The sequence below is a fragment of the Copadichromis virginalis genome, linkage group LG19, assembly GCF_057382275.1.
Source record: "Copadichromis virginalis isolate Kocher_CV1m ecotype Utaka linkage group LG19, C_Virginalis_male_GT1.1, whole genome shotgun sequence".
Classification (NCBI taxonomy): domain Eukaryota; kingdom Metazoa; phylum Chordata; class Actinopteri; order Cichliformes; family Cichlidae; genus Copadichromis; species Copadichromis virginalis.
Window position 1 is genome coordinate 2,330,384 of NC_140636.1, and position 21,235 is coordinate 2,351,618.

General features: G+C 40.5%; 2 protein-coding genes across 2 annotated transcripts in view; one reads left to right on the forward strand and one right to left on the reverse strand.

Moving 5' to 3' along the window:
- Nucleotides 1–2,616: 2,616 nt before the first annotated feature.
- Nucleotides 2,617–8,850, reverse strand: commd8 (COMM domain containing 8). The gene is made up of 5 exons (XM_085442538.1): nt 8,774–8,850; nt 7,576–7,731; nt 6,757–6,909; nt 3,330–3,485; nt 2,617–2,878 (listed from the first exon to the last, which is right to left on the reverse strand). The coding sequence occupies exons 1-5, from the start codon at nt 8,837–8,839 to the stop codon at nt 2,858–2,860; spliced, it is 552 nt and encodes a 183-aa protein (XP_085298664.1). The 5' UTR covers nt 8,840–8,850; the 3' UTR covers nt 2,617–2,857.
- Nucleotides 8,851–8,941: 91 nt separating this feature from the next.
- Nucleotides 8,942–21,235, forward strand: part of atp10d (ATPase phospholipid transporting 10D) — a 42,275-nt gene continuing 29,981 nt past the window's right edge. The window contains exons 1-3 of the mRNA XM_085442537.1: nt 8,942–9,407; nt 15,189–15,574; nt 16,069–16,263. Coding sequence (XP_085298663.1) covers nt 15,294–15,574; nt 16,069–16,263 — 476 coding nt within the window. The 5' untranslated portion in view covers nt 8,942–9,407; nt 15,189–15,293. The remainder of the gene's footprint in view (nt 9,408–15,188; nt 15,575–16,068; nt 16,264–21,235) is intronic.

Genomic DNA, 21,235 nt, shown 5'->3' on the forward strand with positions numbered 1-21,235 from the left:
GGGGGGGTTAATGGAACCTGGGGGGTGGGAGAGGTGATCAGTGGCCGGAGGCGGAGGGCTTTTACTTTGGTGGCCTCAAAATCTCATCTCTGCTTTTTGCGGATGATGTGGTTCTGTTGGCTTCATCGGGTGGGGGCCCCCAGCACGGTTTGCAGCCGAGTGTGAAGCAGCGGGAATGAGGATCAGCACCTCCAAATCTGAGGCCATGATTCTCAGCCGGAAAAGGGTGGAGTGCCCACTCCGGGTCGGGGATGAGTTCCTGCCCCAAGTGGAGGAGTTCAAGTATCTCGGGGTCTTGTTCGCGAGTGATGGGAGAAGGGAGCCGGAGATCGACAGACGGATTGGGGCTGCAGCCGCAGTAATGCGGACGCTGCACCGGTCCGTCGTGGTGAAGAGGGAGCTGAGTGTAAAAGCGAAGCTCTCAATTTACCGGTCGATCTACGTCCCTACCCTCACCTATGGCCACGAGCTGTGGGTAGTGACCGAAAGAACGAGATCGCGGATACAAGCGGCAGAAATGAGCTTCCTCCGAAGGGTGGCTGGCCTCTCCCTTAGAGATAGGGTGAGAAGTTCGGCCATCCGGGAGGGGCTCAGAGTAGAGCCGCTGCAGCTCCACATCGAAAGGAGCCAGCTGAGGTGGTTCAGGCATCTGACAAGGATGCCTCCTGGGCGCCTCCTGGGTGAGGTGTTCCGGGCATGTCCCACTGGGAGGAGGCCCCGGGGCAGACCCAGGACACGCTGGAGAGATTATATCTCTTGGCTGGCCTGGGAACGCCTTGGTATTCCCCCGGCCAGCCGAGAGATATAAGCTGGAGGAGGTGGCTGGGGAGAGGGAGGTCTGGGCCTCTCTGCTTAGGCTGCTGCCCCCGCGACCCGGCCTCGGATAAAGTGGATGAAGATGGATGGATGGAATTGGAAATGAGAGCACATAGATTAGCAATTTTCACTGTGATATCAAAATGAAATCTTACCTTCAAACAATCCAAATCACGAACCTTTCCAATCTTTATATCCTAATTCTTAAGCCTTCCAAGTTTACCATTCCTACTAAATATGATAAATTAGTCAGTGTTCCTGCTGTGTATATGTTTAGTTTAGTTCTGTGTCTTTGTTCCTCTATTTAGTTATTGCTTCTCATTTCCTGACATTGCTTCTCACTGTGCCATTTATCTCTTGTCCAGTCTGTTTGGTTTTACTTCCTCCCCTGCTTCTTTGTGTTGTCTGCACCTGTGTTAGTTTGCCCCAGCTGTCTGCACTTCCCTCCTACCTTATGTGCATAAGCAGTCTGCTGGTTAATTACAGAACAATCACCTACTAAAGAAGTACAGGTGAATGAGCTTGTCCCTTACTGCCTCGCTTCAAACCAAGACATTCTGCTCGAAAAGGTAGTTGAGCTCAATGCAATGACGCAATTCATTTGTTGTCAAAATGAGTTTTCATCTGCAGCTCCTCACACTGTAGAGGGCCCAGATGTCCCCTCTGCTCACTCTATCTCCTCCACACAGAGCCCTCTGAAACAGCTCTGCCTTCACCTGAAATCTTTGCCGCTGAGCTGGAAAAAATTCAAGGTTTTTTAACGAATGTATGTTAGTTTCCAAGCAGCTTCACTGAACGTGTGAACCTCAGATTTTGCTAAACTAACCTATAACCTATACAATCTCTTGACAGGCAGAATCCTACAATGAGCACAGGTTGTCATAAACTCAAATTCTGAGTTGTCGTATGCCAAATTTATTAACAAAGGGTGTGTTTGTTAAAACACACCCTTTGATGTAACTGCTCACTGCATGTACAATTTGCTGCAGCAAAAGCAAATTGTGGTGCATTATTCAGTGGACTGAAGGGTGGAAGGAAAAAACACTTGTGATACTTTCTTCCATGGCCTGAGTAACCTGCAAAACATTTACCTGTTGCCCTTGATTAGCTTGTTTCTTTGTATGTCAGGCTTGATGACAACCTCCGAGAACTGCTGCTCCCAAGCCGCTTCCTTAAGAGCAACGAGCCAGTAGAGACCACCCGGTGGATGCCTTTAATTGTCTATGTTAGATATATTGCTAAGATTTGCAACTGATAACAAATGAGTGTTCTATGTCTTGTGTTTATTATTATTACTTACTATTAGTTACTGTTGCCTTTCTATCATATCAAAGCAATTTGACTATTCTCCTCTGACCTCGGGCATCAATAAGGCCCAGAGAACTACTATTCAGTGAATATTTTTCTTTACTTTGGTGATTCTCTGTAAACCTGAAAGAAATCCCAGTTTCTGAAATATTTAGACCATTTAGCACCAGCAACCATGACACACTGAAAGTCACTTAAATCACCTTCCCTCCCATTACGGAGCTTGGTGTGAACTTCAGCAGGTGGTTTTGATGTAAAACATTTCTTAAAATGTATTTTCAATTTTGTTACATTTTAGATACCAAATGTAGATTAGTAATGTGTGAATATGGGAGTGCCAATTTCATGAAAAATGAAATTAAACAGACTGTAAAATACACATAAAAGTGAAAATTTCCCTCTTGAAGGGAAAACTAGTTTATCTCTACTTTGGATTTACATGTCAGTTAATACTGCTGCTAAAATCAATAAACACCACTTAATTCAACAGTACAAAATGCAAAATAAACATTTATTGAACATGGTGCAAAAAACTAAAAACAAAAGGAAAACAAAGTGTAGGTATCCAACTGCTCCAGCACATGACGGAACATTCATCACATCATTATGGCTGGAACCTACAGGACCCTGTCCAAAATATGGGAGCTCCTCTTTCACACACTTGAGGAACATAATATTCCTCCTCTGGATGCTCTGTGGTCTTCAAGGAGATTAGTAATCCACAATTTTTCCATCATTTCAGCTGCAACACTACCTGCAAGACATGAAGACCATTAAATCATTACGACTGGGTTGGGGACTGTGTCAACTTTCCCTGTGCCTGGGTGCGTTCTTCTTGGTTTGTCCCATAGGCCAAAGACAAGCGTGTTATGTTAACTAATGATCCTAAACTGGCAGTAGATGTGAATGTGAACACAAACTGACCACATGTCGAGGGTGTATCTGGCCTTGTGAGCTGTGTGAGGCTCTAGCCCTCTCGTGACACTGAATTCGATCAAGCAGTTAAGGAAATGGATGAACGAATGGAAGTGCAAATATTTACTGTTTGCACAAATACTTTGGAAATAATTTCACACCCAAGATACTTGCATATGTTTAAATAGATGCTGCAAAGGGCTATACTACCATATGCGCTCCTAAGAAAACTGTATATAGTAGTGTTATAGTAGTGTGTATATATCTCTAATGCATTTAATATGTTTTACCTTATTAGCAGACTCTAATGAACTGATGAGCATGCCTAGCTCATCTCTGTTCATCTCCAAAGTGACAGGCCGGAGGACTCCATTTTCTCGCACATCTAGACTGAGACTGAGCAGAGGCGTGTGGAGAGATGATATCTTATCACTGGACAGAGCTAACTGAAGGAATAGACGAGAAAAACAACATAGAAGAGATGAAATGTCTGTGCTTACAAGGAAATCTGACAATGAGTATGATCTTTGTCAAACCGATGCTACCAGAATAAACAACAATGTTAAGAATTCAGCTCACTGACTCATGCGGCTGTCTTTGACCAGTCAGTGGGATAAAAATTGCCTTCTACAAACACAAATGAAACATGAGCTACAAATGATCCCAGTGTTGCTGACAGGTCGACAGGCCACTGTGCTCTGCCAATGTTTGTTTAGAATTATTTTTGCTTGCCTGAATTTGTGATTGCATAAAATTATCCATATAATCCCTTATCAGTAAAGTTTTATATGGTGGTAGTCATGAACAAGAACAACTATCTGGAAAGGTTAAGATTTCATATTATCATTTGAAATAGTGATAACCACCTCTGCGGGAAAAAAACTTCTGATTTCTATATGATCGAAAACCTCAAAGCAAAACTACTAAAGTTTGGACACACCTACTCAATCAAAACTAAGATGTCAAAACTACAAAATAAAGACAAAACATTTAGCTGATTTATTTGAAACGTAATATTTCAGATTCTAGATGACCCGGTTCACGAGGCTGGGTTTTTTCAGTAACTAAAACATGTTAAGTTTTAGAGCCTCTGCCATTCTCAGTGTAGTTAAGGCTATCACTTGTGTTTTGTAGAGGGAGTGTTGGTACACATCACTAACAACAACTACTACAGAAAGCCATGACTACACTACCAGTAACATGTTTGTTGGAATTTAACAAATATTTTATACAATCTGTAGAAGAATTAATGCAAAATTTCAGCTCTTCCAGTTGTAACTATTAAAAATAGCCCTATCGATTCATCAGACTCATTTTTTATTGAAGAGGTTAATGAAGCAGAGGTCACAGAGGCTATTAAGAAATTATCAGATTCTAGGGCAAAGGATGTTTATGGCTTGGATACTTGTTTTATTAAAAAATATAGAGATTTCATGACAAAACCATTGACACATCTTATAAATTTATCAATAAGAAATAGGACATCCCCAACTGACTGGAAAAGGGCTGCAGTTACTCCGGTCTTTAAAGGAGGCGAGCGTGATTTGATATGTAATTATCGTCCAATTTCCATACTCCCTGTTCTTTCAAAGGTGCTTGAGAAGGTTGTGGCAGCACAGTTAATTGATTACTTAGAGACTAATCTACGGCTTCATCCAATGCAGTTTGGTTTTAGACCAAAATTTTCCACAGAAATGGCAAATTGCTGTTTTGTTGAAAATATTAAGTGTAATCTGGATAATGGTAGTGTTGTGGGTGCAGTGTTCAACCATGACATACTTCTTTCTAAGTTGATAAAATTTGACATTTCAAAGAAAGCAGTTGATTGGTTTGAGTCCTATCTCCACAAAAGAGAGCAGTGTGTGAGGGCTGATAAAGAAGAGTCGTCCATGTTGGAAAACAGAATGGGTATTCCCCAAGGATCTGTTCTTGGCCCGTTGCTGTTTAGTTTGTTTATAAATGATTTGCCTACCAGCTGCCCAAAAGCCAACTGCCAACTTTATGCAGATGATGCAGTTATACACGTAGCACCTGGTGAAGCAGCAGACACCTTAACGGTACATCTAAATGGTGTCCAGCAATGGCTGGAACAAAATCATCTTGTACTGAATTAAAAAAAAACAAAAACAGTTTCTATGTGTTTTTCGATTAGGAAACGAAATTCATCTGATGATTTTAAAATCAACCCAGGGAACGAAGAAATAAAGGAGGTCAAAGATTTTAAGTTTTTAGGAATAATTTTAGATTCACATCTTAAACTTGACAAGCATGTAAAGAAGATCTCTAAGACGGTCAACGCTAATCTGAATTGTTTCAAGTTAATTCGGCACTATATACCCACTTCAGCAGCTCAGATATTTATGCATTCTATGATATTTTCGCATTTTTCATATTGTATGACAGTTTGGACCCAAGCAGCACCATCTACACTTCAGCCTGTGGTGTCCTTATATAATCAAACCTTAAAAATAATGGATAAAAAAAAATCGGTTCGGTGGCATCACTGTCACATTTTACAGAAATATAACTTACTTAGTTTTAAGAGTTTTAATCATTGGTGTTATCTTAAATTAGTTTTTAAATGTATAAATAGGATGGCCCCAGAGTGTCTCAGTAGATACATTCAGAGACAAGACAGTACTCGTGTTACTAGGAGTAAGGTGAACGGCAACTGCAAGATATTATATCGCAGATCTACATTCGGTCAGTCAGCTTTTTCTATAAAGGCTTGCCACCCGTGGAACACACTTCCAACCAATATCAAACTGATTACAGACATTAGATCCTTTACATTGAAGGTCAAAGTGTGGTTAAAGGGAAACCAAAGTTGTAGTCATTTTATCTGATGATTTTAATTTTATTTTAAATGATTGTCTATCAATTGTAATTGTATTTGATGTAATTTGGTTTTATGAAAATATAAGTTTTATTGTAATATGTATTTATTTAGATTGTGAGCCCAACAAGGGACAATTGTTGTAAATTAGCAGTAGCTATAAACCTGTGTGCGGTACATCAGTCTCATGTCTTGCACTTGAACTATGTATAACTGCACTGTCCCTTTTAAATAAATAAATTCTAAACTATGAATGAACACATATGGAAATATGTAGTAAAAGTGTGAAATAACTCAAAAAATGTTTTATATTTTAGACTGAGAAGCAGTTACAGCTGAACGAGTCTCCTCCTCCTCTACTGCGTAGTACTCACAGGAATCAGACTTTTTAAACAGAGAGCTGATTCCAGACATTCCTGTGCTGGGAGTGCCAGGTCGAGATCCACAGCTGTAAATATTCAGATGCTTTTGCTTCTTTTCATTCAGTTTTGAATGTTAAGCTACGATGTGATATTTAAATTAGAACGATATCTGCAGTAAACAGTAAGTCAGTTTCACTAGCTGGCACCACATCCTGGCTAACGATGGGCGATGAGGAAGTGTGACTGGTGCTGTGGTTTGGGGAAGGCCTCGAAGGGGACTGGCGACGGCTCTCGGGCCGGGCAGATCCCCATGTACTAACGAGAAATGAATGAAGGAAAGGAAGAGAGGAGAAGACAGGGAAAAATGGGGGGGCAGGGTGGGGCATGAAAATGAGAACAGCAGGTATTGGAGAAGGGGGGCTTTTATAGCCTGAGGCCGGAGGGGGCGTGAAGGAGGAGTGGTCCCGCTCCTGAAATTCAGATGATATCTCCACTACATGCTGAAAAATAACGAGTCACCTTAAGTTGCCAATCAAAGTCCTGCAGAGTAGCAGAGGAGATGGAGTTGGTTCTGTCCAGCAGGGCGCAGCGGATCTCCTCTTCTCTTGCTCTGAGCACACTCAACACAACCTCAGCTTGGCTGCTGCTCACATCTGACAACTGGGACAGCACCTGCAACACAATCGGCCAGAGAAGACCTGAAAATCTCACCTAAAAGAACCCCACTCACCATGCATCGAGCTGGACTGTACCTATTATTAAAAGTAAAGACAATTTCTTCCTATATTAAACTAGGGTCACGCTGATGGTTGAAACCAAACATTCAAAGTCTCCGTTTCATAAAAGCTGACTCGTGACATGTAACATTTGTAAAATCTGAACAGAACCAGCTGTTTAAAATAGATTAGTTCTGACATAGTGCTTGTCTAACCTACATGAGCTTTATACAACATGCTTCAATTTCATATTCACCTTTCTCGCTTTTGATCCAGTGACTGCATCAGAGAGAGCAACTTGGGGTTCAGCACCTTCCCCAAGGATACTTTAGCACGTAGACCGAAGCAGCCAATCACCAACCTTCTCTACTTCCTGACTACAGCTCACTCCCACACCTGCTATTCCCACCTGGTCATTCGTCATGTTTTTTTAGCAGCAACTTTGATCACAAATGGCTGTATTATCATGTTGGATGGATGGTAATGCTGAGTGAATGACCAATCGACTGCATGCAGCAAACTGTGGCTAGTTTGTTCAGTCCCTATGTACTCAGAAACTATCATTGCACCAGAAACCACACACTCCAGTTCATATCCTTTCCAACCTGTTTCACTTTCTCACCACTTCATCAGAGATGTTGTTGACCACTGCCAAACGGAACAGAGCTGTCAGCGAGTCCAGCAGCTGCAGCCACTCCTGCAGGCTCCAGGTGGCGCTGTAATCCCCCCTGTGAGGAGGCTCCCGCCCACACAGACTATCCACCACCCTGTGGCACAGCTAAACACAAGGAAATACTGTGAGGATCCTAGTTTGGCGCTTGGTAGTGCGACACATGAAACATTCTACTAGGCCTATTAATTTACATATTTGACATTATTGTGTTGTTCTTTTGACTGCTTCCCTGTAGGGGATCATGTGCCTCGGTTTCACCCCATCCTTAACCTAATCCTGTCCTCTGAGGTCTTTCTGTTTGGTAGTGTGTCATCAGTCACAGTAAGTAGGAAGGATGGAAATGCCCTTCATTTTCTTTGCACTAATAAACACTGCCACCTGTAAGCTGCAACCACCAACGAGTTTTATTTTTTTATATTCAGACATATCATCATTATTGCAAATTTCTTTGAAATATTGCGATATGATTTTGTGGCTGTATTGCCAACCCTTATATAACAACCCTCATGTAATAATAATAATAATATTACTTTGTACTTTCTTACTTTGAGCCTGCACTTTTTCACTTTTACTTTAAAGTAAAAACGTTGTTCAAGTACTTTAGGTCTTACTGAGTGTTTTTTCACCCAGGCATCTGCACTTCTGCTGAAGTAAAGAAAGTTTGTACTTTTGTCACCTCTGGTGATGACGAGCCAAAAACATTAACAGCACCAAAGAGCCTCCTCTGTTCCTCTCAGCTCGGATGCAAATGAGTCGAAAGTTGCAACTTCCCCATAAATATAATTTGACACCTTATCACCAGCTACATCAGTCATGTGACTTTTCCTCCAGCAATCCACCCACGGGCTTTCACCCCATTCTGTCGGGGATACCTACCTTGTCACGACACCTGTCTCTAATTCCTAAACTGCAGCCACCCCATTATTAGTATGGTGCTAGAGGTATAGATGCTCATTCAGATAACACGATGTAGCGAGAACATTCAGAAGCAATATGTGGGCAATGGATGGGCTGCTAAACAAATGCCTTCGCTTTAATATCGGAGCTCTCATGGAGAAATCTAAAACATATCTTAGTATTTACCGAGGTACAATCGCCCGTGGCTCTGGTGGACATTTAGAAAACTAAATCACATTTCACGACTTACTTTTCGGCAGTCCTTGTTAGCTAATGCACTCAGTAAAACCACCATGTTTTCAGTTAGTTCCGCCATCAGCACTACTGATCAGCTGATGTCAGTCACGTGACTTACATGGATGCGTTCAGAACGCTTCGGGAAAAATAAACCCAAACATCGCAATCGCCTCCAAAGAGTTCAAGCAAATAGTTAATAGACAGAAAACCCAGGAGAAATGTTTTATGCGGATATATATCAAGAGTAAAACTGTCACACTGATGACAGCCTAATAATGTAGTGTAGCCGCGACCGCTGAAAATGTGGAAACATTTTCAGGGAATTCCCACAGTACTTCCGTCAGATCATTTGGATGAAAAAACGGAAACCCCCTGGTTCATAGATTAAAGATGGTTCGCAGACTATTTCAGTTAAAGCTACTAACATGCTCCTGCCATTGAAGACAATATGACATTTGTGCCTTTGCATTGGGAATTCGGTTGGACGACACTCCGCTGTAGAGCGAAAGGTTTCGTGGCTGAGCGACTATTTCTCACATCCTGCTTTGTTTCTCGGTACTGTCTGTCGACGATGTGACCGAATCTACAGGCTGCATTTACTGCTGGTAGTAACTTAAAATTGGGCGGCGTGAGGAAATAAACAGCAGGTACGTGTTTTCTGTCGATAACTGCTGGAGAAAAATGTCTGTTTTTCAGATAGAGGCGTGAACGCACTCGGGGACTTTGTCCATTCATTACAGTAGCAACGAACAACTGTAGGCCTCTAAGTTGCTGGACGGAGACACTTTCTTTTGTAGTTGGCCGAGTATCGATACCTCTGTGTAATCGCTTAACACAGCTTGAGTGTACAGCTGATTGTGGTAGCTTAAAGCTGTTTCCACAACTTCGAGTATGGAGTCGTTTAAAGTCTTTACAGTCTCTTTCACTTCTAAGCAGAGGCAGACATTGATACACCCGGGGCTTAGCCTTAAATGGTAGTATGCATGTGTGATGGGGGGATTAATGAAAAGAAAAGAAAGATTAATTGGCTCTGTTTTGAGTTTTGTTCAAAAAAGAATGACTTCATATAGGAAAAAATATATATCACATCTGCAGGACACCTTAAACTAGTTTTTTAATTAAGCAGCAAGGCAGAACAAAGTCTGGCTGTATCAAGACACGAGGACTAAACCCCAGTTCAACCAGACCCAGAACTGATCCTGAATTAAAACAGGACTACAACAGTTCAAAATCAGGACTACTGAGGACTTAACCAAGACAGAACCAGAATCAGAACTAGATGATAGTAGCACTAAAAATCATCATAGACCTGCACTACACTTATTTTTTAATTCTACCAAAGTCCAATATTTAGATTGAGAAAGGTTTATATAATTATTTAGCCTTGTTGTGCAAACAAGCTGCAGAACTTAATAAATGTAGAAGTTGAAAACTAACAAACCTAAAAAGAAACACTAGGTACGAGATACATGAGGACCTGTGATACGCTGATACTTTTGGTAAACAACCATTTGACTAACATGTGTGTCTCACCTGCTCTTGTTCATCTCTCTCTCTGTGCTGACAATCAAGCCAAACACCAACATCATCAAATATACAGTTGAAACCAGATATTTACAGACTCTTCAGATAAAAACACTTTTTTAATTGTAACATCAAATCAGACTAAATGTTTATTTTTTAGATAAATATAAAAAACATATTTGTTAACTTTAAGAGTAAAGAGATAAACTGTCTGTATTTCTTAATTGCAAATGGCACCAAATTGTATTCAAACTTGAGCCACACTTATGGAGCTCCACAGTTCTGTTCCTGGTGTTTTGGTTGACATCTCTTGATGTTCCCATGTCAAAGAAACAGCCTCTGTGTTTTGCCTTATATGCATCCACAGCTGTGCCACCAGTTTACTCACATGGACTCTACTAACCTATCAGAAGCTTCTTCAGCTCAGAATGGAATCGTCTGCAGTTTCTTATTAATTAACAATAAACTTAGTGTACATGTACTCCTACATTTGATGAAAGTGATAAAAACAGAAGCTCTGTCTCTCTTTATTCTGACATTTAACTAATTCAAAAGATATTTCAATATTTATTTATCCAAAACAAAACAAGTTTACTCTAAATTGATGTTGTGCAGTAAAAAAATGTTCTTGTGTTTTCCATAAAGTGTAAATATCTGGTTTCAGCTGTGAATATACTGCTGTGTATTGAAGTTCCTCTTGTTTTGCATAGAAATATACTGAACAACATACAAAGCATAATATATAAAATAACATCTACCAGAGTTTTTTCTTTGAAAGAAGCTCCTTATGTCCATTCTTGTATATCAGTGCATTACTGAAACCGATTTATTTAGCCGTGGAGGGAAACAACTGAAAATATGAAATAAACACACGTGTAAGCTAAGACTCTCTAAAGAAACAGCATTGTTGTTGTTCGGCTTTTCATTTGTTGATTCACTTGAAGAGCAAGTAACGTAACATGGGTCAAGTGATCACTTTGATATCTTTCATGATGCACCGTCATATTTACATTATTTGTACAGTACGAATGATTTGCTTTGGTACCTGGTCGAACTTCAGTTCTCCTCTGTCTGCCTGGCTGCGTTTCTCCAACAGCTCACTCGCAGGCAGCAGCTGCCCCGCCCCCTCGCTCAGTCACTTAGTGTCTGAGCTCGGATCATACCAATATTAGGGGGGATTCACGCACAGTCGTAAATTCCCACAGTGTGCACTATGTGCTTCGAATATTGTGTGTAGTTTTTGTTTTATACAGTTGTCAGCCAGGCATCTAACTATGAAAAAATTACACTCCAAAAGACCCCGGGCTTCTGAAAAAACAACCCGGGCTAAGTTGTGCAAACAGGCGTGGCTTAACGGTGCCGTGCAGTAAACGTTCGTTTTCTATTTGAGGTGCTGTAAAGACTTAAATGGGGACTTAATTAATCTGTGGTGTAAAGGTTATTAGTCGTAAAACCGATGGTCATTAGGGTCAATTGTTTAAAACAATTACCACAACTCATGTTCTGGAAAGGCCGCAAACGGGTCAGTTATTTTTGCAGAAGTAGTGTAGAAAAACCGCTGTATGGTTCGCACCAGGACGTGCACACCATAGTAAGCTGAAGCTTGATTTAGACTTCTGCGGGAAATCGACGTCCTAACTCCGTAACCGGAAACTGCTCCGTACACCGCAACCTTCCACGCCTTTAAAGTCATTTCTGTGTGCTGTGACCCGACGTGTAGCTACATTTCTGTGGAGGTGCACGTCAGGTCACGTAGAAGGTTGCAGTGTAGGGTTTAAATGAGTTACAGTTACAGTGAAAGTTACAACGTGAGAGTAATAATAACACGTGTGCCTTCTGTGCCTCACCGGCCTTTTGTTTTTCATTTGGCGTGTACAGCAAAATGTGCCATAAAACCCTCACACAACAAATCAATTAAACTGAGCCCTTTTCAAAGTGATCAAACATTAAATTATTTTCAGGATTGTAACCATTTAAATGCCAGTTTAAGCATTTGAATTGTTAGTATTTTATTGAAAAAACTCACAAAATCCAAAATATTTTCCATATAATAAATAGTTTGGTGATGGGGTATTGGTGGCGACTAGAGTCTTGGACATGTCAAAGATGAGCAACACAATTAATTTGGTTGCATTACTATTTTTTTGTCTAGTGCTCTCCACACGTTTCTGGACAAAAACGCTCCATTCACTCCTGTTCAGTATAAAACCATGCATTCTGTCATGTCAGGGTTTCATTTCAAAGAAAAGTGGTGGTGTTTGACATTTTTACTGCGTTCCACCAGTTTCAATCATTTCCCAATGTATGACATTCTTGTATTTTTGCCAGTCATATTACGGAGCCGTGTGACCACCAGGGAGCCCCGAGAGTGATTTGGAAAGATTTATTGTGCAAACCACAACAACACTGATAACTTCAATAACAGAACCTGTGAAGTGTGAACAAATTTGATGGGCTTTGAATATGTGTGTGTTTGAGAGAAACAGATAAATGGATTGAGAGAGGATGTGTGTGTCTGTGTGTGAGTGTTTGTAGAAAAAATATTGCTATATGAGGATTTTATGGTAGATTTTGTGTGTGTACATTTTTCTTCAGGAAGGTGTGGAAAGGATGCAGAATTTAAGGATGACACAAGGATTAATAATAATAATTCACAATAATCCTTAACATGCCCGGATCATCCAGTTAACTTCAGTAATTAACTTTCTCCAAACCATCAACGTGTATTTCAGACCCCATTCCTACAAGACTGCTCAAAGGAGTTCTACCATTAATTAATCCTTCAATCTTAAATATGACCTATTTATATCTATTAATGGGCAACATACCACAGACCATTCACTTAATAAGCCATAACTTTACCCAGCAGCCTTGGCCCAATTAAATTCTTGAAAGAGTAGTTATCAAACAGCTTAATGATTATCTGCAGAGGTTTTAGAACTCATTAGAGTACAAAAAGCATTAGTGAATGTTAATATGATCTTATGGGCAAGAACAGTGGACTCATCTCTATGCTTATCTCGGTAGACCTCAGTACAGCATTTATTACTGTTGACCATCATATTTTATTACAGAGACCAGAGCATATTAAAGGTCATTAGCTAACGTGTTTGAATCATATCTGGCTAACAGATGGCTAATATCTAATCCAGTTTGTTCATGTAAAGGAGGAGTCTCCTCCAGACACTAAGTTTAATTATAGAGGGTGCTGCGCTAGGCCTAATTCCTAATAATGTACATTACACATGCTCCCCTTAGGCAGTATCATTCAAACGCATAGCACACATTTTCATTGCTATGCAGATGACACCCAGCTTTGTCTGGTGACACACACTGATTGAACTGGAAACATGTCTGAAACACATTAAGGCCTGGATGACGACCTGCTTATAAGAACTAACAATCTGTGATGTTGAAGCAATAACGTGCAACTAAAAGCGTGCTTTTGAGGTGAGTCCACTTAGAAAAGGAATAAAAACATTTCAACATATTTAAAATGCATTAATAAGTAAATAAACACACATTTTCTCTGTCGGGGCAGCAGGCGCTCTGCTGCTGGTGGCAGCCCGGCTTCTTCACTTACAATCAGCCAAAGTCGCTCCTACAGTTAACCTCTGGAGTAGCTTGCACATCATCTTGCTGTACATTGTCTCAACAAATTTTTCAGTGTTTTCCTGAATTGGCTGAACCAAAAAAAGAAAGAAAAAAAATTATATTGCTTATTTGTTTGTTTTCATTTTTCGCTATCATTGCGAACCCTCCTTCAGCTTGTTTTATTCGTTTTGTATCATTTTGCTGTTGTGAGGAGGAATGCTTCCAGCTTTACATCCAGGTACAGAGTGTAGATGTGCCAGTCATTCCACTCAAAAGTGTTATTTAATGTTTCATACTTTTTTATACAGCAAATGGGGAACTGAGATCCTCTGCTGTTCAGAAGAAAGGGTTTTATTGCCAAATGTTGAGCAGGTTTACAACATTAGGAAATTGCTGCGGTGCTTCAGTGCAAACATACTGTCATAAAAATATAAAAATAAGAATTAAAAGTGCTAAGTGGATAGATATATACATGATATATACATGAGTGCAGGTGGTGATCAGTGCCAAACATGGAATGATGCAGTGGCAATAAATGGCAATAAATCTGCCATTCAGATGTGCTACTAGCATGTCAGGCCTCCTCTTAGATGCTCAGAGTTTCCGTGTATTTCCAAACTGACATTGTATCATCATGAAACATAAGGGGAACTTCTTTAATGGCAGGATTCTCATGGTGTCACATCGTTGGCATTATGCTTTTACCCCATTGATAAGAAATAGTTTTCCTTTATCATCTATATTTTTACTCAGTCAATATGTGAACGTCTGTATTTATCAACACAATACACTCAAAATTGACTTCATCTGGTTATCATGCATAAGGAACCTAAAATCTTTACACACACACACACACACACACACACACACACACACACACACACACACACACACAGGTTTGAATGGTTTAAACATCAGAATTATTAAATTCTAACGCTTATATTCTTATTCAGTTTTACTGAGTCTTGATTAGATTCCTGATTTGATTAAAGCAGGATTAACTATCAGTAGAAACTCACACAGTCACAGCACTCCGTGTTACGTTACACCCACAAAATCTGGATTTGATCAGAATCAGAATACTTTAATAATCCCTAAGGAAATGATGCATGTTACAGTTGCTCCAAGACAACAACAGTAACACACTAAACAAATTAAACAATACAATATATTACAAAGTTTAGAGCGAATTCTTATATTTTGTAATATATATAAACAAGTAGTTCAATATAAATATCAAGAATATTACATAGGCAATTGACATTTAACTCTAATCTGTAAAATAATAATTTTGTCGTTTCTCCTTCTAGGATGGTGACTTTGTAAAAGATCATCGTAAAGCACACAGAAGCCAAAGGCCATAAAAAGCCTGGCCTCGGTACCCTCACAGCCTACCTAGCACATCTGCTGCATAGATGGAGCGGCTGCGCTGGGTGCAGCAATGCTGTCGGCAGCTGCTAGCAGGAGACTCAAGGCGGGGTTGGTACTCTGATGGGCTGCCCAACAGCAGCTTGCTGGACACCCACAGCCCTCGGGGGAGGGTCTGTGGGAAGCAGAGGACGGTATTTCCCCGCAATGGGCGTCACCAACAGGATTATGAACGTGTATCCAGAAACTACAAAAGCAATGCAATCTCCACTACCAAATACACCTTCCTGACTTTCATTCCCATGAATCTGTTCGAGCAGTTTCACAGGTCAGACCTGACAGTTATTTTGTTTTTCAAACATATATATATATATATATATATATATATATATATATATATATATATATATAAAAAACCATTTTTGCTTATCAGCACTGTACTTTTCATTTCTTTGATTTCCTGACTTTTAACAATTTTAGTTACTACAGAGGTTGAATTTAAATTCTTTACAATTTGAGATTTAGATAATGTCGAGCTTCTGGGAGGCTCACCTCTTTGTTAGCTGTGTGATATGTTTTGTCTATTACACATCTTTTCAATGTAGTCTTTGTGGATTAAATTGAGTCAACTGTTGTTGGTGCCATATAAATAAAATTGAATGAAACTGAACTGAATTGATATGTAAACTGGATTAACAGAAGATCCGTACTGGTTATCCAGTACAGCACATCCATTATAACTGGTCACCACTCATTTGGCTTCACTACTGCAGTGACTATATTTTGTTACTTCCATGTACTAATTTGCTCCTCTCTCTGTAGGGCTGCAAACCTCTATTTCCTGTTCTTGACATTGCTAAACTGGGTGCCAGTGGTTGAAGCCTTTCAGAAGGAAATTACTATGATTCCTCTGCTGGTGGTTCTCATAATTATCGCCATCAAAGATGCCCTGGAAGACTTCAGACGCTACTTGTTTGACAAGAAGGTTAACAACAATGTAGTTCGAGTATTCTGTGGGTAAGTGAACCTTTTAGTTTAAGGACCAGTTCATCAGGAAATGCAATTTTCTTACTTGCATTAATATAGATAAGAATAATCCGTGGACTAGAATAGAATAGAATAGAATAGAATAGGCCTTTATTGTCATTGTACATTTACAGCGAAATAGTGGGTGCCCCACACCAGCTGTGCTGGAATAAAATATAAATAGCAATCAGGAGAAATCTTTACAATCAAGAGGGATATGTGAGGCACACATTAGAGAAAAAGTTGCATACTGCTTGGAAGTAGTGCAACAAATAGGAGTCCTTATGTGAGCGGCCTGAGTGATGAGGGTAACTCAGATCATCAGGATTCAGATTGGTGAGATGAGTGGGCAGGGGTGGGGAGTGGGGGGATAGTGTTTGGTAACCAGAGGAAGAAGCTGTTAGTGAGTCTGGAGCTATGGGACCTGATTGACCTGAGGCGCCGACCGGAGTCCAGCAGATCAAACAGGTGGTGGGCGGGGTGTGAGGGTCGCCTGTGATGGCGCTGGTTTTCCTGAGACAAGAGGAGCTGGCGATGGCCTCAGTTGTGGCTCCTGCGTAACAAACATCCAGGCACCCTAGGAGGAGAGCACGCTCTCTCCACTGAAGAGCCGTAGAAAGCCAGCAGCAGCTCCTGGTCCAGGTTACTCCTCCTCAGGACACGGAGGAAGTGCAGCCACTGCTGGGTCTTCTTTACCAGGGCGATGGTGTTTGTGGGTCCACCTAAGCTCTGTGGAGATGTGGGTGCCCAGAATCCTGAAGGTGGAGACAGATTCCACCCGTTCTCTATTTATAATGACAGGAGCACAGATTGCAAAAGTACAGACTTTGTTTAGTTAAGTAGAAGTACAGATACCTGTGTTAGAAAATACTCCAGTAAAAGGTCCTCATCATTGAAAGAGTGTCCACTGGCCTGTAGGTGTAAATAGACTGCAGAGTCCTGGCCTGACGAGGTGGCTCTTCTGTGTTGTGCCATCCTCTTAGCCAGAGGTTGTTTGGTTTCCCTGATGTATAAATCCTGGCAATCCTCCTGGCACTTAACAACTATGTTACTCTGCTTGTGTCGGGGGACCCGATCCTTGGTGTGGACCAGTGTTTGGCGCAGTGTGTTTTGGGGTTTAAAAGCCACAGAGACCCGGTGTTTAGAAAAAATGCGTCTCAACTGCTCCGATACTCCTGACACGTACGGGATCACTGCAGGTTTTCTCTTGGGCAGCGGTTGTCTGTCTCTCCTGGATCGGCTGGAGCTTTCTTTAGGAGCCTTCCCAGCTTTGACAAAAGTCCAGCTGAGATAACCACATTTACTCAGGGCCTTCTTGATGTTCTTCTGCCTCCCTGGCTGCTGTGTCTGTGGGGATGGTGTTCGCTCTGTGTTGTAGCGTCCTGATGACTCCCAGTTTGTGCTCCAGTGGATGATGAGAGTCAAACCTTAAATACTGACCTGTATGTGTAGGTTTACTGTACACGTCAGCTTTAGATGTCCCCCATTACTGATGGAAATCTCACAGTCTAAGAAGGCTAACCTGCCACTTTTCATATCCTCCCTTTGATGTCTTGGTCCACCAAGTTAATGTGATCAGTGAATTGTGCAAATGTCCTGTTTATCAGGTTGGGGAAACCTGCAGTCAGCTGAGATTGAAGAAGTCCCATTGACGTATCAGTCTTTACTTTGAATTCTCTGCATTATTGCTGAGTACTTCTGAGTACTTTCATGCAACATTTCAATAACACAAGTTTGTATATTTTGGTATGCAGGACATTTCACAATATGAAAAATGATCAAAACAGATAATAAACAAATCCCACGTATGATCCATCTCTGAGTGAAGTTAGCGCTCTTTCTTTTCTCTCCCTGTCAAATACAGCAACTGGACCTTTACCTAGCAACACACCGTGCGACAAACTGCAGACAGTTTGTGTGTTTGCTGATGTTTGTTGAGCTGATAGAAACGGTGAATTTAAAATGACCTGACACTTAAAAAGAACATCACTCCCCTCATACTTCTTCCTCTTCTATCCCGCTAGCTAGATTTTGTAGTTCCGCAAACACAACAGGACACCTGCACTCATTCTGGCCCTCTAACTCCAGGGTATAAACGCTGTAAGTGATGCAGCTGAACCAAAAGTAACCAGTCTGTTTTGAAGTAGAAAGTACAGATATTTGTTTCAAAATGTAGGCAGTAAAAGTAAAAAGTTAGCAGAAAAAAGTAAAGTACAGATGGCTCAAAATTTTATGTACGTACAGTAACCAAGTATTTATACTTTGTTGCTTCCCACCTGTCTGTGCCTCATGAAGTCCGTTAGGAGTTCTTTTGTTTTAAGGACATTCAGCTATACTAAATGAATGAACTTGTTAAAGTGCTGCCTGTAAAGGTGTGAGCTGGGCAGGAAGTGAAGCTTTCTGTATTCTAATGCTCATCTGGTCGAGCCTTCCTGTGTGGAGTTTGCATGTTTGCTCTGCCCACAATCAGCCGTTTTTGCAGCAGTATTAATTTGTGCAAATCTTATAAAGCTAAGCAGTGACAGTGCTCAAGCCCTCTGACTGCTTTCTTAATCCTGTGCTCATGGCAACCACAGCATTCATCGCTGAAAGCTTTCACTGCACTCTCATCAGTCAAATGAAGACATGCTCAGTCTCTTATATAACCAAGGTCTGAAAAAGCTGAGCCTGGCTCTCAGTCACAATATACATTTAAAAAATAGATGGTTTCTGTAACCTCTGCCAATGGGGACATGGGTGCTGCCAGTGACTGCACTGTAGATCTCACATTTTACAGTCAAACATAGAAAAACAATGTAAAACTCCTTCTGCTCAGTGGACAAGGACTCATCTGATCTTAAGGGGACTGTCAGGAAACAATCTTTGCTTTGTGACTCTGCTGTCTGGTGTATCTGATCTGTGTTTTCTGGCAGTTGTAAAACTTGAACTTTGAGTTTCTTTACAGCACTGCTTCCCTTTAGAGGAGTGGCAGTGAATTCTGTAAGACTGTCAGCTGTCTTTTGATCATTCCCACCTTGCCTTCCACAGCCGTGATAGGTATGATAGGAAAAGGAAAACAGTTCTACAGCAGGATGAGTAAGAAGAAAGAACAGAATAAAAGCTGAAGGAGAATATTTTTCAGATTAGAGCTGTATGCAGTCATGGAAAATTAAGGCTTACGATTAGGGACAAATTGACAAACATTATCGGCTGCAACAGTGGACTCATGAACAGCACGGAGCAACCATCCTGCCCTCATGCTACCAAGGAGCACCACCGGATGAAGAGGACCGTGGTACCTTCCTTCACAGAGAATGAGGAACTGAAGGAGCTCCTACAGCTGTATAAAAGCAACAAGATCCGGACAACAAAGTATTCCTTTCTGTCCTTTCTGCCCAAGAATGTTTTTGAGCAGCTCCACCGATTCGCTAACGTCCACTTCATTTTCCTTGCTGCACTAAACTTTGTCCCTGTTGTGGAAGCCTTTCAGCCAGAGATCGCTCTGGTTCCTATTGTACTGGTGCTGTCATTAACAGCTCTGAAGGATATCTGCGAAGATTCCCGCAGGTTTAAGACTGATCGTTTGATCAATGGGCTTCTGTGTCGTGTTTACAGCAGGTAGGGTCAATTTTATTATAATGGCCCTGAATATACTGGTCCCTTTAAAGATGGTATGTTTTGTCATGTCAAGCACTTCAGTCACTTAGCTGTAATATATTCGTAGGTAATATAGTATTAATTAATTTTTTTACAGTTCCTATGGTCACAGATGAACCTTGAAATATCACAGCATTGGCTAAAAACATGTACATATCAACTATATTGTAGTCTACAGGGAAATTATGCATTAGTGTATTTCACCCTGCTCTGTGCTGTTAAACCAGATGTGGTCAAAGGTGGGTCAAGACTTCCACTAAAGCAGGTTCCACAAAACAGGAACTGACAAGTCCAACAACTCTTTGGATGTTTAACTTTTCAGAAATATTCATAAGTAACTTCTAACAATGTAACTTATATTTGACAAAAAACATGACAGTGGGTTTTACAGAAAGCAGCGTTTACAGTATTCACAAATAAACTCAACTTTGTTACTCACTTCTGCTGATTACTAAGTACTAATACTAATTTTCAAGTATTTGCACTTTACTTGAGTATTTATGTTTCTGACAACTTTTTACTTTCACTCCCCACATTTCTACACAAGTATCTGTACTTTCTACTCCTCACACTTACAAAACAAGTCATTACTTTAAGTTCAGCTGTATCATTTATAGTTTATACTCAGGGCTTAAAGTGGGGCAAAGGTGTTGTAGTCAGAAGTACTCGTCTAAAAAAAAGAAAAGAAAAAAGTTGTGATTGCTGCACTTCAGCATCTAGCCCCACAGAAGAAGAGTGAGCTTGGAGGGAGCAACATTTAGTTTTTTAACTGTTAGAACATTTCAAATGCAACATTTCTAATATTAGCTCAACATCACCAAACGACGAATTGTCTGTGTGCAGTTTGCTGCACAGTGTGTTGCTAGCTAAAGGTCTAGCTGCTGTATTTCTAAGGAGAGAAGAGGGATTACTTCACTAACAGATGGACAAAGTTGCAAGAAAGACATTGCAGGAAAGAAGAGAGATCAGATTTAAAGCTAACGGCTGCTCAGTGACAATTAATAAACCGCAGATTTAAAGAGTGCATGTAAAATAATCATTTTTCATTACACATATATATTAGGGGTGCAACGATACACTAAATTCACGGTTCGATACTTTGGTGTCACGGTTCGATATCTTTTCGATAAAAAAAAAAGTTCATGCCTTTTTAATTTGTCATTTATTAAAATTATAAATATGTATTTTAACTCATAAGTACAGTTTTTAAATTTAATGTTGCTGAAACAAAAAAATAATGAGAAAAAAAAATCGGATCGAGAAATCACTCATCTTTGGAAAAGAGAGTTTATTACAGAGAAATGTCTCCTTCCAAAATAAAAGCTCT

What these genes read in the sequence shown, in the direction of transcription:
- commd8 (XM_085442538.1), bottom strand. Translation starts at nt 8,839, where the DNA reads ATGGCGGAACTAACTGAAAACATGGTGGTTTTACTGAGTGCATTAGCT. An exon ending in CTAACAAGGACTGCCGAAAA is followed by an intron (nt 7,732 to 8,773) that starts GTAAGTCGTGAA and finishes CCTTGTGTTTAG; the next exon opens with CTGTGCCACAGGGTGGTGGA. An exon ending in ACAACATCTCTGATGAAGTG is followed by an intron (nt 6,910 to 7,575) that starts GTGAGAAAGTGA and finishes ATTGTGTTGCAG; the next exon opens with GTGCTGTCCCAGTTGTCAGA.